Source organism: Manacus candei, unplaced genomic scaffold (assembly GCF_025592945.1).
Source record: "Manacus candei isolate 608988 ecotype Guabito, Panama unplaced genomic scaffold, ASM2559294v1 h1tg000011l, whole genome shotgun sequence".
NCBI classification, from domain to species: Eukaryota; Metazoa; Chordata; class Aves; order Passeriformes; family Pipridae; genus Manacus; species Manacus candei.
The window spans coordinates 24,567,611-24,583,303 of record NW_026138059.1 but is presented as its reverse complement, the minus strand read 5'-3'; the positions used below and the strand labels follow the sequence as shown (position 1 = coordinate 24,583,303).

At 35.4% G+C, this 15,693-nt stretch overlaps 1 protein-coding gene across 8 annotated transcripts in view; it reads right to left on the bottom strand.

Annotated features, from left to right (window-relative positions):
* DOP1A (DOP1 leucine zipper like protein A) overlaps nucleotides 1-15,693 on the bottom strand; it is a 59,350-nt gene that overhangs the window by 32,670 nt on the left and 10,987 nt on the right. For 4 of the 8 annotated variants that reach the window (XM_051777914.1, XM_051777915.1, XM_051777918.1 and 1 more), the window contains exons 2-13: nucleotides 15,476-15,667; nucleotides 14,199-14,380; nucleotides 11,952-12,122; nucleotides 10,157-10,346; nucleotides 9,492-9,590; nucleotides 8,283-8,382; nucleotides 5,677-5,786; nucleotides 4,285-4,393; nucleotides 3,381-3,501; nucleotides 2,393-2,512; nucleotides 655-769; nucleotides 211-240 (exon numbers count right to left, since the gene is read on the bottom strand). In XM_051777914.1, the coding sequence (XP_051633874.1) occupies nucleotides 211-240; nucleotides 655-769; nucleotides 2,393-2,512; nucleotides 3,381-3,501; nucleotides 4,285-4,393; nucleotides 5,677-5,786; nucleotides 8,283-8,382; nucleotides 9,492-9,590; nucleotides 10,157-10,346; nucleotides 11,952-12,122; nucleotides 14,199-14,380; nucleotides 15,476-15,613 (1,485 nt within the window). In that variant the 5' untranslated portion in view covers nucleotides 15,614-15,667. The remainder of the gene's footprint in view (nucleotides 1-210; nucleotides 241-654; nucleotides 770-2,392; nucleotides 2,513-3,380; nucleotides 3,502-4,284; nucleotides 4,394-5,676; nucleotides 5,787-8,282; nucleotides 8,383-9,491; nucleotides 9,591-10,156; nucleotides 10,347-11,951; nucleotides 12,123-14,198; nucleotides 14,381-15,475; nucleotides 15,668-15,693) is intronic. The other 4 variants (XM_051777916.1, XM_051777919.1, XM_051777917.1 and 1 more) reach the window with 2 other exon arrangements.

Sequence of the window (15,693 nt, the reverse complement as noted above, 5' to 3'; positions counted from 1 at the left end):
ATTAACGTTAAAGTTGGGTAACAAACAAATAGTAATATATTTAGCTCTTTTTCAAACTATTGCATATTGTTCATTACATAACAAACACGTTACAAAACATAACAATAACAATAAAGAATGCTACTATTATTTTAATAACCTTAAGATAAAAGTTTAAGAATGAAAGATAAGTTATTAAAAACTAAAGGAAAAACAGGCTAATTGCCATACCTGACACAGCACTCTCATACTTCTAGTAGGCTTTAAAATGAGAAAGCAAAGAATTGAGGAAAGACAGCTATAGAAAAAAGTTCCAACAGTCTTTGCTACATTAAGCAATGACAACAGAAGAAGATACATCTTATCGTGACATTTAAAAAAAATCCTTAAAAGAAAGCTGCACATTTAAACTAGCATATCAAGCTACAAAAGACTATACTTGTAATGAATACAGAGAAGAGAAAATGAGGACAGACCAAAATTTTCAGGTATAAGCATCATAAAAACCAGTCTATCAAGAATCATATAGTAACACAAAAATTTCTTTCAATGGTGTCCACCAGTTAATGGCAATATATTTTCAGGGGAAAACAAGTAATAAAGTATATATAGTATTTCTGTAGACACTAAATATACAGAATCCCAATATTAGCAATGAATAAAGCAAATTCTTACCAAAGAAACAATATCCAACAAAAAATCCACTAACAAGCAGAAATTTGTCAGAGGTAACTCAGATTGCTCGCTATCACCTCCAGGCCCAGTTTGAAGTCTGGCATGTAATGTCCTCCTGCAAAATTCAAATAGGCTTTCACAATATTTTTCCCTTCCCCTTACATTGAGCATATTTATGTAACTTAATGCAAAGCTGTATACATCGGGGATGCTTATAAACCAATAAGCAACCTCTTTTTTTACTGTTAAGTAGCTTATTTTGCCCCATGGCATTCTGTCAGAAAAAGCAGCAAATAGCCTTTCAGTGTAAAACAGTCTTCATTTGTAAAAAATTCAGGCTACAGAAAATTGAGAATGGAAGACAATAACTCACATAATATAGCAGCTCACGTAGAAAAAAGAAAAAACCAAAAAACATTATCCAGATTTCATTTATTTATTAATAAGGTAATTTGGTATCCATGTTTACAGTAACACTATTCATAGGCAGAGAAATACTCACCTGCTTCCTAGCTGGCTGTAGATGACTTTGTTTACTTTAGCAATTCAATCCAACATACAAAAATCAAGTCACAGACATGTTGGAAGGAATTTCATCTACTTCAACTTCTCACACTGAGCAGGACTGCTAAAAAACCTAGATAAATTCATCCACATCTGTCTAGCAGAGTTCTGGAAATCTCATAAGGAAGCTCCACAGCCTTCCTGGTTTCCACTGTTCCATCTCTTCCACTGCTGCATCAAGTTCTTAGCAAAGCACTTCTGAAAGTCCAATCTTAACCTTTCAGCCAATTTTTGTTCCTGTCACTTGTTTTCCATCAGCCACTACCAAAAGTATGGCTGTATCAACCTTGCAAATGCCCTTCAGGAAGTCATAGGCTGCCATTCAATTTCCCTCTTTGCCAGGCTAAACCAAGCTTACCTAACTCAACCTTCCATGCAGTGTCCTGTGACTGACCATCTTAGCAGTTCTCTACTAGAGTCTCTTCACTTTCTCAACACTCCTCCTCAGGAATGATATTCCACATGTGATCTTAGAAACACTAAGTGAAAGGAAAAATAACTTCCTTTCACCTGCTGCCCAGGCTCCTCATAACGTAGTCCAAGACATGGTTTTCTTTGCTTAGTACAGCATACTGTTGGCCTCATAAGACAAATTTATCTTAATATATTAGTAAGCAATGAAAAAACATTTTCTACAGATTTCATTTGAAATCCCTACATCATCTATCCCTTGCTACAGCAACAACCCCTGCGCTACTGTGGTCCCTTCATCTGTTTCTCTTCCATTAATATAGTCAGTTATCCCTTATTTACTATGCCCCCTCCCATAGCTCTCTTTGTCGTGCACAGGGTTCCCATCCTTCTTCTTCTGTAAAAGAGTGGAGGAAAAGACAACACGTTCCACAAGTCACTCTTGGTAAAGCTGACAGGTTTGCCAGACGCCTGTCCTGGAGTAATCCTGTCCTGGACAGATAGAACAAAAACTAGCTTTGAGATCACTCTGGAGTGTCCCCTTCAGTAGAGGGGCTAACTCTGACTTTTGATTATACTCAGACACTGAGTTTGTGAGAACTCACGTTCCTGAAACCCACAACCACACTTTGGATACTGGCCAAAAGATCAAAGTTAAAGGGATGGGGGAGAAAAAGACTTACACACTAACTTCCATGAAGAAGAACGTTAAGAAAAGTTAACTTCAACTTTACACATACAGAGGTTAAATATTATCACCTACCTACAACATTCTTCAAACCAACGAGCAATGTAATCCCACATATAATAAGGCTCAAAGGAATTGAAAAGAAGATTGGCAGTTTTAATCAATTCCGCCGTTTTCTTGTTTTCTCTCAGTTTGCTGAAAGAAAATAAAAGGAACATTTTATATTTTTACACTTCATTTTAAAGTTATGTAACTACACATCGCTGTGAGTTTACCTATTGCCAGTTAACACTGACAAATTATCCTCCCCTCATTCCTACAGTGGTTGTTGCTCTAGGGCTTAGTATATTGGCAGGTTGGTCATATCAATGTCTTTTCACAGTTGCTAGGTTTCTTCTCCATCCTTGCTTTAGTATTTGTCTTTTAACTACATTTTTAATATATCTGTTCTCCCATGATTTTGTTCCTACAGTTGTTTCTCCCACCCAGCTTTGAATTTCCCTTTTCTCTCCACCCTTTAAGATATTCAACTCAAATCCTGAAACACTTTATATTCCACTCTGGCTGTCTTGCAGCACTTTTCATTTTTACTCTACTCTTTTTTTTTTTGAAGAATGCAGATGTAAAGAATACCACAACTAATCAAATAAGCATTGTTGCCATGGATAAAGAATAACACATACACTAAATACTAAAAAAAGTAAAAATAATAAAAGCCATAGCCCTTCATACCTTTGTGCTAAACATAGAAGATGTAATTAATGTCAATAGATCCTGTTTCATGAAGAAAACAAGTTACAGTCCCACAAACTTCACAGTCATGATTTCAGCAACAAAGATATATTATTTAATACAAAATCAGGCATTGGAACGGGTTGCCCAGGGAAGTGGTGGATTCTCCGTCCCTGGAGGTTTTTAAGATGAGACTGGATGTGGCACTTAGTGCCATGGTCTAGTAACCACGGCAGTAGTGAATCAAGGGTTGGACTTGATGAGCTCAGAGGTCCCTTCCAACCCAGCTGATTCTATGATTCTATAAAAATACATTCTACTCATTATTCACCTGCTTAGCTGTGCGTGATCTTTGTTGAAAGATGGTTCTGTCTGAAGCTCCAGTTCTGCTTTGCACTGTGTATATAATGTTCGAAACACTTCAATCAGTACATCCTCTAGTATGGCAGGGCCTATGGAGAAATACCAGTAGTCACGCACTTGTATTATAGCACTGCCAATAGTCCACAGCTGAAAGCTATCCAAATCATTAGCTAGCTTTGGTCACTGAAACCATAAAATTCCTTCTGGTCCAATCTTGATTTTTTTCAGTCACCTCCAAAATTATATTCCAAGGAAAAAGGCAGATATCCAACACTTAAGTGTTGTAAATAGTTTTGTCCCACAGTCCTCTGCACTCATTTGGTAAAGAGGGCATTTAAAGACTTTAAGTAGGGGAAAGGAAAATTAAAAAGAAACACCAAAAACAAATCCAAAATAACTACCCACATAACAAACAAAATACTTGCTTCCTTTGGATAAATTCTTCTGAAAAAAAAAAAACCCAACAAACTTTTTTTTTTTTTTTAATATCTATCATCTCTGTGTGTATGTTAGAAAAAAGAACAAATTATTCCCAAAAACAACAGCTGAGATTTTAAAATAGTGAAAGTCACTGTTTGATGAAAGAAATGGAAAAGATCCAATTTGCATTTTTTCCAACATGCAGTCAGTTCTCTCTATGACTAACTTACTGTTTCCTGTGTAGAAGGTAGAAGAAATGGCATTTGGTAAAAGGTAAATTTAATGAATACATTACATTAAACACAAAACATACATACAGCTTGGCAGACCTAAGAAATCCTCACCTGCTAGTACTAAGAATATAGCTTTTCAATTTGATTAACAAGAGAGAAATATTCTCACAGCAAAACTACATAAAACAAATTAAAGATTAGCAGAAATACAAAAATTACCTAGTTCAGGCTTATCCAGCAAACTGATAAGAATTCGAAAAGGCTTTAAGTCTTGCATTAATGTGCTTTCTTCTCCCTGCCCATTAATTTGTAATATTCCAACCATTGCCTACAAAGAAAAAAAGCATATCAGGAAAACAAAAATAAAACCAGAAAGCATTTTCTTGGAAAAAAAAAGAAGCAATAGAAGCTGCACATAAAGGGAAAATTGTTAGTGGACACCACTATTTCATCTCACTGCAGCTCAGTCTCTCCATGTTGGAGTATTCTCTCAACTTTGCCTATGAGAATATTTCTGTTGAACAGAACTTGATAACTTGTGTATATCTAAAATCAAAATAAAATATTATACACACATACCAACTCAATAATTCATCAGAATAAGACAGAAGACATGAGAGGTAATGAAGAAATTATTTGAGAGGGTAAGGCATGGAGACATTACGGACTTAATAAATAATAATCTGCCCTTCTAGAATATACTCACCAAGGTGACAGAAAACTTTCTTGACTGAATAGCAATGACAACTTCAAAACAAATGGGGAAACTGAGTTTCTAAACCAAAGCATTTTATGGAATGAGTCAGAGAATTAAAAAAAAGCCCAATGAAACAGGAACAGATTTTGCTTAGTTTTCTCTCTAAACTAGTTAGTTTCTTTTACAGTTTCTAAAAAAGGAGAACAGAGAAGAGAGAGGAGAGAGATAGGAAAGAACAGAGGCATGAAAACTGGTTCAACCCTGCTATCTGCTATAAACCAAGTATTATCAGCCAGTATCCAGAAAGAAAAATATTCTGTACTTGAATATGCCTCTAGAAGGTCAGAAATATATGGAGATGGACTGCAAAACCAAAACACAAAGAGACTGCTAAGGAAGAAGGCAGAAAGAAGCAATGCTTTTGAAGTCTTTCAAAAGACAGAAAATGGTTTTAGAAGACATATGCAACTTGTATTATGTAGAGCAAGCCACATGTTCTAATGTCCACAGTCTTTTCAGACAGGAAAGCTTTAATGACACCAATTAAACCAGAAAGATGGACAGATTAAAAAAGACTATAACCTAGTAACAAATGCCTGTAGGGAAAACTGTAGCTCATTCAGGGCTCTCCTCCACACCTGGATAATTTCTGAATCATCTGCCATGGGAGGCAGATGGGTGAGAGTGCCACAGAGGTCCTTGCTGCACTGGAATTCTGGGGTTTCCTCATCTGTACAACAGCAGATCTCACCAGCTTCAGACAAAACTGAAGTGCTAGCTCTGTGCTGGGTATCAGCTTTGAGAGTTGGGATGAGTTAAATATTCACGTGGCAAGTCAAAATATAAAGAGACAGCAACTTTGAACAGGATCTATTTATAAAGATATATGCCACAATAAACCATTGTATAGCTACCTGGACTAACATCTCCTTAGAAAAGGTGTTGAAATAGTAAGTGGCATGCTCCTCAGGATTGCTGTGCCTTGTGCTTCTGGGTCCTACAAGGGCACCATTGTTATCAAAACCTTCAAGCAAACAAAAGACAAAGCAAATAAGTATTTGTCCCTTAACAGAATATATTGCCAATTTCTTTAAACTAGAGATCAACTCACTAGCACTGATAACTTACCAAGATGAAGTCCAAGTCATGTTGGCAAGAGAAAGATGATTTTATAGAGTTTAATACAAGAAACTAAGTGATACTTCCATGCAAGCAGTTTGCACATAAATTAAAAACTTTAGTTTTTATGCAACATTATTAACCAAATTACATTTTGTACTATAGAAAAATGTTCACAAACACCATACAAACCACAGAGAGTATCTTAAAAGAAAAAAACTTGTTGCACAAAAATATTTCAATATTAATGAGAACACAAAATTCAGTGTTTTAAATATAAAGAGATGATCATCAAAACACAATGACATGACTAAGGTACTTGGAGAGAATATCAGCCACATTACAAAAACAAAATCAATTTTGTTATTCAAAATTACATGAAGGAGATGGACCTTTGTATTGTTAGTTTGTATCTTTTGCCACAGAAAAAATAGGCTTAAGGAATAAAAAAAAACCCAACAATCAGGTTGGTCAGGATTTCACCCTGTTCCACAGAAACGTTTTCCAGTTTTGTCCTGAAGTGACAAAAATACAAGGAAAGCTTAAGAAGATGCATGCCCTTTAGCAGCAAGTTAAAACAACCACAGTTAACAATAGTTAAGATAACCTGATTTAAAGAGATCTAATATGATTTTTATTCCTAGAGAATGTTAATAGTCACTCTGAGCTATAAAACAACAGGAAGAAATAGCTAACACTAAAGTTAAATAATGTTAAACAGAATATCAGACTTCACAGAGTCTTCCAACGTAACTGACCCCCCTCTCTCAATATTTTATATTAGGAGTAGGATATCATAATAATAGAAAAGTAGCAAAAAACCAAATGGAAAACAAACAAAAAACATATTGCCAGAAAGTTTGTCCAAACATATAGCAAACAGAGGCAGTAGTTGTTCACAACACAGGATCAGGAACAATCACTGCAAAACTGTTTTCTGAAAGTGTATTATCTTTCTATGTTCCTGAAATAGCTGTAAAAGAAGGTTCCACAACTAAATACGTAGCACAATATTTTAAACACATAAAACATCTTTATCAATGATAGCAAAAGGCACATCTAATCCATCAAATTTAGATGAATTATTAGTACAGCGTTTAATATAGAAATTATTTTTCCCCTAAATTGGAAAACGCATGTATGGAGTATGACATTGCATTTTGTTGTCTTTCTTTAAAATATGACTAATTTACAAGTCAGTAATTATTAACTAGATAAGCCAAGATTTTCTCATATTTATCTTCTAAACCCCTGCAACTTCTACAGCAACAAAACCAACCCCCTCATGCAAAACACTGTTGCTGACTTCATTTCTCCCTTCATCATTTCAGTTCTCTCTCAGAGCCCTTTACTACTCACATCCTTTCCTCCCAGTCACCCACAGGCTACCTGCCTCTGATGTCTTAACTATCAGCTGGGAAAGATACAAGAGCTGATGGGAAGGATTCTGGTAGCCTGAGAAGCACATATGTGCTTGCTGGTGAGCTGGGAAGTCAAACAAAAAGGTAACAGCAGACTGCTAAACAATCTTCCCCTCAAGTAGAGAAACACTTTATGTCTCTCCATTCAGTTTCCAGTTCCTATGGTACACTTAGGAACTCCCATGATTTTGTCTTCTCTCAGAGTGAGTTTAAAGAGTAACTGGCCAGATTCATGTGACTACAGGCTTCATTTCCTTAAAATAACAAGGCTGAATAAGAGTAATTGTTTTCTAAAATTTTAGAATTTCTAGTCTTCTAAATAATCCCTAAATAGTTAAGGGCCTTCTAATAGCTATTATTCTCTGCTACCCTCTTCTGAATACATGCTGGTTTCATATAAATATTTAAATGTGTATTATATTGATATTATGTCATTTGGTAGAGGTAGAAGTGTATACCATGCAATTGTTCGATTTTTATTCCAGAAAAGTGTTGAAAAGTGATTGATGATCTGTTAATTCAGTTATGCAAAGATCTAATGAAGTTTAAAGTTTGCACACTCAAGCCATAATATCAATGTTTTTCAGCATTCTTTTCTTTTCATATCTTCTATACTGTGGTATTCCAACTACCATTTAAACTCTATAATGTCTATTCTCTGTTTTCTTCATTTTACGTTTTCAGACATACAGAAGTTGCCTTTCAGTGTCTATTTCCATGGGCCTAGTACACCAGGCTCTAGCCCAAATGTGGCCCATAACTGCTTCTATAGGAAAACGCACCAATAATTTATACATATTCCAGCATAACATTCTTCATCTTCTATGTCCATGGAGAGAGACAGTGCCTTTCTTTCTTATGAAGTAAATTAAGTATTTCATTTTTCCAAGACTCTTTCTCCACAATATCGCAAACACTGCTAAGGAACACACAATTCTCCCTCTACTTTTAGTGAGCAGTGACATGAAATACAAACCTACCCAGAAGCCATGCATAGAGCCTTCGGTTGAGTGACATATCCCTGCGCAGCACTACGTGAAGGGCTGCTGACAAAATCCTGATCATGTCTGGACGTGTTGCCTGAAGAAGTCAGAAACATGATTAAATTTAACTAAGAAAGATAACACTTTTTCTATGCTATCAGCTTAATGGTCATTAAAGCATAGTTAATTTCATGTTTTGACATTTCTGAATTTGATACAAGAAAACATGATCTTGCTCCTAGGAAACCAAAATATAACTATTATTTGGAATACATACTTTGTAATAACATGCACCCTTTACGAACAGCAAAAATAATTGACTCTATTAACAGCTCATTTTTGTTACAAGAGATTTCATTTTACTTAGGAGGCAAAAGCCTTGGAAGTAAATTCAACTAAAATCCAGTGTAAAAAAAAATTACTGAAGAATTTTAAATCCCTTTCAGTTTCTTACTGCTTTAGATGCTTGCATAAGTGTTAATATTAAAAAGTGTTGCATTGATAATTTCATCACTCTAGTACCTAAACAGAGACAATTCAAATATTTCCATAGTCACTGACAAATGTGAATGAAGCAATTCCACAAGTAAGAACACAGTTCTTTTTACATAAACGTGCAGGTTTGCTCTATTTTCTAACAAAGTGAAAATTATTCTTGTATTACTTTTCCTCCAGGAGTAAAATAAATCATGGATCTTTTAAAAATAGGAAGTGACTAACAATAAATGCTGTCCAAAAAAAAAAAAAAACCACAAATTTTAACATCTATCTCCCTCTACTGCTAGGGCTAACTACTCACCCAAAACCAATAATCATTTTCAATTCTCTAGTGTTCTGAATCAGTTATACTAAGAGGATTAACTTTTGCTGGCTTTGAACCCTGAGAATTAAGAAACTTGCAAATGAACAGATAAATTTGCTTTCTCATCAAACTGAAGCAAATTAAAAGCTTCTTCATAGACTAAACATGATAATTTATATTGAGTTTACATGTACAGAAGTTAACTTCAAAGTTAACACATCAAGTTAAAAGAAAGCAGAGATTATGACATAAGAATAGCAAACCTATCTGAGGAACTCCTACATATGGCTCTTGTTCAAGCTTGGAGAAAATCATTAACGAAAATCAACGAAACACTTCTACTGACTTAAGAAGTGGAATACATTTAGGAGTTTGTCAATTCATCTCTCATGTTAATAACCTACCTGGCTCATGTGGAAAGGAAAACAAAAAAGGATAAGGTCCAACGTGCTCCTCTGTACTAAAACACTGGTATCTTGCACTGATGTGCTTACTGCTTCTACCTAAAGTAATGGCAGATATCCCGAAATAGTTATTTATTATTTTAAGAAGATAGATATAAAAGAGCAGACAAAAATAGGAACAGTTATTTATCAATAGTGGTATGTACAAAATAAAATTATTTTTAAATTTTGAACATTGAAACAATATAAAACAAAAAAATAAAGAGTTTCACCACTGAGGAATCACAGAATCAACAGATTCCCTGAACAATACAAAAACTAAGGTTTTGGGTTTTTATATTACCAATGAATATCTTAAGTTTACAAGACAAAATAACACTCTATGGATTTTTTAAAAACATATAACAAAACTCAATCACTTTTAACTGAAGCTTGTAATGAATGGAAAGTTTTACACAAAACCTAAGCAGTTCTGAACCTAAGCAGTTCATTCAGCTTTGCAACACTTTTATCATGCATAAAAGCATCAGTTTAAGTGGACCTATAATAAACGTGCATTTTTACCTCTTCAGAGGCTAAGCTCAAAGACAGAGAAAACATCTAAATCCCCCCAAAACACATTACATAATAACATCAATGTCTTCACTGTTCCACTAAAACATTACCATTAATTCAATGTCACTGCCAATTATGTAGAGTTGGTCCTCCATGGAAAGCTTCCTGTTCAAGTGGGAGAGGACATAAGTGATGCCAGGCAAGCGAACTGCAGGGCTTGTGAGCAGGCTGCCCCAGAGGGCACTGTAGAACGCCGACTGATCCACAGCCGAGGCAACTTTCTCCAACAGCGTGTTTGTTCTGCAGTAAAATCAAGTCAGCTGAATAAGGGCATCTATCACAGCTCATCCCTGCTCCCAGTTTTAATAAATGTTACAATTAATTGTTCCAGGAAGGTCGAAATTTTGTTTTGAGAGGCCCCATTACACACTGAAACTTATAATGCAGCCTGAACAGAGTGATCCAACTAGCAAGCCTGTGGGCCAATCTGGCTTGCAAAATGCTTTTGCCTGCCCACAACTTCTCCTTATGTATTCCTTATGTTCTCCTTATGTTCAAAGAGCCAAATAACCCCCTCATCTGCTACTTAAAGCCAAGTGTTGCTACAGACAGGTTTCAGAGAGACAGCAGGAAAGCATAGCTACTGAAGAATCAAGCAAACGGCTTTTGCCTTCTCATTCCTCGCACTGAGCCTTTCTGGTAAAAACAGGGCATAAAAGTACCACAATTCTTTGAGCACAAGCAATCCCTTCCCCTGTCATTTCTTCCCATTCATGTGGCAGCAACTCCACACCCTATGGCAGGCCCCAGGAGGCAATCTGGGTAGCCCTTGTCCCTGTTGTAGTGATGCCAACTGCACTGTGTGTGTGCCTACATAGAAATAGAAGAAAGTGTTAAATTGCTCTTCACATATAAGTTGTGAAAATTCTTGTTTCTGAAGTTGGAAATATCAAGAATATGTAAGTACATGAACAATTCCAAGACCTCCAAGTGTTGGAGTGTAACTTCATCCTTTAATATGTTAAGATGCTACCTCAGCACCCCAGACTCTGCAGTCAAGATAACTCAACTGGGGCAAAGTCTTGCTTGATAAGAAGTTATTGCCTCCTGGGCCACTCTGCTAGAAATAGAGTAATAATCTATGAAGGTGGGTGAATTATTGTTGTCTTCTACGTGGGAGGTTCAGTGACAAATGAGATGCCACAACAAATATATTTTAATGATGTAAGCTTTGTTTGCTATCTTACATTCAGTTCAGATATGTATTTTAGACCAGAAATAATATGGCAGTACTAGCTTATAGGAAACTCATGGAAAAGAAACAAGCAGCATGTTCCAAACATGTTATATTTGTCAATCCATAAAAGAATCATAGAATTGTTTAAGTTGCAAAATATCTTCAAAATCGAGTCCAACCATTAACTCAGCACTGCTAACTCTACCACTAAATCCTGTACCTAAGCACCACATCTACAGTTCTTTTAAATACCTCCAGGGATGGTGGCTCCACTGCTTCCCTGGGCAGCCTGTTCTGATGCTTGATAACCCTTTTAGCAAAATAATTTTTGCTAATATCCAACCAAAACCTCCCCCGGTGCAACTTGAAGCCATTTCCTCTTTTTGTTTCTTTGCTTGTTACTTGGAAGAAGAGACTGACATAATATACTAAGTCTACTTAATGTCAATTCCTTTCAATAGGAGGAACAACTAACAGCTAATTTGTCCTAATCAATACTAAGAATCTTCTACCATACTATTCTAATGCCATTAATAAGACAGGATGAAATTAAATACCACTTATCTTAAAAAAATGAAATCCACAAGTATTCAATGAAAACTTACAGAAAAAACCCCAAACAAATCACCAAATCAAGCATATCACGTTAGTAACATATCTATCCTTACCTCTCATAATACTCTGATCCCTCCTCTAACCCAGGCAGAATCCCAGTTAACAGTCCTTGCAGTCCTGGTTTCAATGTTTTCCCCAAAGGCAGGTAATAGATCTCATACAGACTCAATAATGTTGGCTTGACAGACATAGCAGCATTGGCAAGGAGTGGAAATAGTCCAGAACTGCAAAAGATAAATTTTATCTTTTTTAAGGAAGCTTCTCATGTGACAATTTCATTTCTATTTCAAGAGTGCTACAGGCATATCCAATGTAGTTATTATAAGGATCAGATTTTTGTCTGATATGACTGACATATGATTAGATGGACAAGTTGGTAAGTCAAGGCAAATATTATGAGCCTTAGCAGTACTGGGATAACAAGCACTGAAGGCCCAGAGATGACTGTGTTTTTCACCAATAAAACAAATATGATAAACCAGAAACATCTCTGCATGACAGAATGTTAATTTTGTCCATGTTGAACTACATCACAATGAAAATTGTATTTAAAAATACATTTGCTTTGCACTTATTAAGAAAAAACAAGATGAGATCAATTTGAGTAAATTTACAGAAATTATTTTCTGTAAGAAAAATAATGATGTTTTACTTCAGCAGGTTACCTAAAGGTAAAATTTACAATATTTATACTGTTAAGTAGCATAAAGTATATATTTATTTCATAAATTCAGTCTGAATACAGATTCTCCAACTAACAATAAACCCATGGTTCATGTTGTAGCATTCAACATTGGAAGTATGTTTTGAGTTTACTACCAATGTCAGTTCATGAAAGCTACAAACGTGATCAGTTCAGAAGTTATCCAGACACGGGAAACATTTTTGCTACTGCTACTGAATATCACAAATTATTGCAGACTGTATCAATAATCAAAGTCATAAAAACACAATTGCAATTTGCAAACTCATTAAGGACTCAGGTTAGAAGACCCCCGACACATGAAGAAGAAAATGGAAAAACAGTAAAAAAGTTTAAGAAAGGGTCTTGAAATCTACACCTACAAATCTACTATTAAAAAAAAAATCTTTGTAGATACAGTGTTATCCATACTAGAGGGAAAAACCCCACAAAACTCTTTCCAAACGACAAAACTTTTTGTAAAAATTATTTTTGCCTTTATCTGTTTAGAAGAATTAGGCCTTTACCATTGTCATTTGGTTTCTTTTTTCTACAGAAAATGCCTTTTTGTTCAATAACCAGCACACTACCCTACAGTCTCTTTGTAAGGCTATTACTCATCCTTCAAGATTTCATGTTCAGATGCTGGCATTCTGCTTTCATGAAAAATACTGGAATCTTTGATAATGCCTTAATGTGAATGTCTGTCTTCTCCCAAGCAGCAGTAACAAGGGCTTTTAGTTAGATTACACAGGGTAGCATTTTCAACTATCCTAGAACTTATTGTTCACGAGAGATTGCAGACACTGAATCACTGCACAAGCAAAAAATGTGAGCTATGAGTTCCCAGGCATCCAATTTATTTCCAAGCATTAATACACACCTTTGCTACCTAAACAGAATTCTGTTTTACCCCAATATTTTTCAAACTGATGAAATTTTAATCTCCAGGGATAGATAAAGAATAAGAACCACATGTGACTTGTGTGTATATACATATGCACACACCCCTCTATGAATTATATAATAAATAACTTCATGTCTGTCCCACCCCACCCAACCAAAAACCTAATGGAGGTTTAGGAATCAGAATATGTTCACTATTCTTAACTTTTCAAGTTTATTCTTCCTTTTTGTTATCATCAGTTCCAGAGACTGACAGTGAGAAAAAGTTTGTACTTGTCCCCCATTCTAACAAAACAGACAATCTTTCTGTTCTGTTCATCTGATGACAAAGTTTCTTTCAACAAACTATACTCAAATTTTTTTCAAATATCACTTAAATCACAATAGAAAAAAAGTAATGTGAACACATTGAAATAGACGTTCACACTTCACATACTGTACATATATGCACAAAGCTTTGTTTATTTCAAGGAAATAACAATCAATTTGAGATTTTCTAGCACTAAAGTCAGTTCTTAAATATTTAAGTGGCCTGTTTATCTTCTAATATAATATACAATAGTCAGGAGAAATGCACTAGACAAACACCAGTAACATAAGGTAAAGAAATTGATTCTTGCTATGCAACAAAGTAAGAGTGCTAATATAAAAAGTGGGAAACCAAAAGCATCTCAACTAAGCATTTGGAATGGAGTTGTTTAAAATATTGTACCTGTACAGGAAAAGATCTTTGGCCAAGCGCTTGGGCCCAATGATTTTGAAAATTATCTCGTACGTTTCAAGTGCCTTCCGATGAACCCCTCCTGGCAAAGCTGGATGGAGACATTGTGCCAAGCGCTTGCCTATAGTCAGCTTTTTCGGTACCACCTGGTACTTCGCGTTGTTCTGGAGCACCTGAGAAATCCACACATTAAGAACAGCACAAAACAAATTAAAGTGCACTTTTATAAACAAGTTCCTGAACGTGGTCACTAAGTCACCACACATACCTATGTTAAAACACAAAAAACCCCACTTCTAAAATATACCATGAGCTTTTTTCTTTGCCATGCCTTTCACTTGTACACTTTCTATAGGTGCCAAGGCATTTAAAACTTCACTTGCAATGGGTATCTTACCTACAGCTTGTCCATTTCATTTTACTCATCTTTTTGAGGATAAAAATTGCTATTTCCATCCACAGTAGTTCAAAGAGGACTATTAAACTGTGGGAGGTGAGCCTGGGATAACTTTAAGAAAATATCATAGAGTGAGACAACATGCAGCACTTTATCACTGCCTGAAACTATGTAATCATTTCAGGACTGGAACACAGAGTTGTATTTACATATTTAGGTTTTATTTTCCCAATATCATAGCCTTGACTTTCCATAAAAATGCAACAAGAACTGTTACAATCAAAAAAATGAAAAAAATGAGACAATTATGCAATTGCCAAGCGAGTGTCATTCTCCTGAGTGAAGCTCCCTAGAAACACAAACAACTGATTAAAACAAGATTTTTATTGATATTTATTTGTAAATTGCTATTAAAGATTGCAATGATATTACATATTCAACTTACTAACTGTTAAAATGAATCTGAATGATAACATTCTCTGGTCAACAAATGATTTGAGCCCCATTTTATCATGCTTTATAAAAATACTGCTGGTGTTTATATTGGCTACTGTTTTTTACACTATTTCAATAATATTGAATGACATTATAAGTAAATGTTAGTAATGAAAAAGATGCTGCATTTATTTCCACTAAAAAAGTAAATAACTTCTTTTACTTACAATTACAAAGGGTTTTCAACTCTAAGTCTTAGAAAGGCATTTGTTTGATTTATTTGCTCCTTGCACACACCCAACATTTGGCTCAGGTTGCTAAAATATTTGCAAGAGTATTAGATGGCTGGAACCTTGCACTTCTGTACTGTTACACCCCTGTTACAATACCCTCTGTCAATTCCTGAATCTTTTCCAAGAGCACCTGCCAGGCATACCTTGTTTAGTTTCCCAAGTGCCGATATTAAATCTGCCCATTCACTTGAATATTCAAAGTTCTTCAGTGCTTTGTCAACAGCTGCCACATAGTTTCTGTACTTGGAATCAGTCAGTAGCTCCACCTCCTCCGTGTTCATCCTCCCACAGTGTCCCCACTAGAGACTAGCTTGCAATTCATGTACAGACATTACCTGTTTAAAATTTAAAATAAAAAACC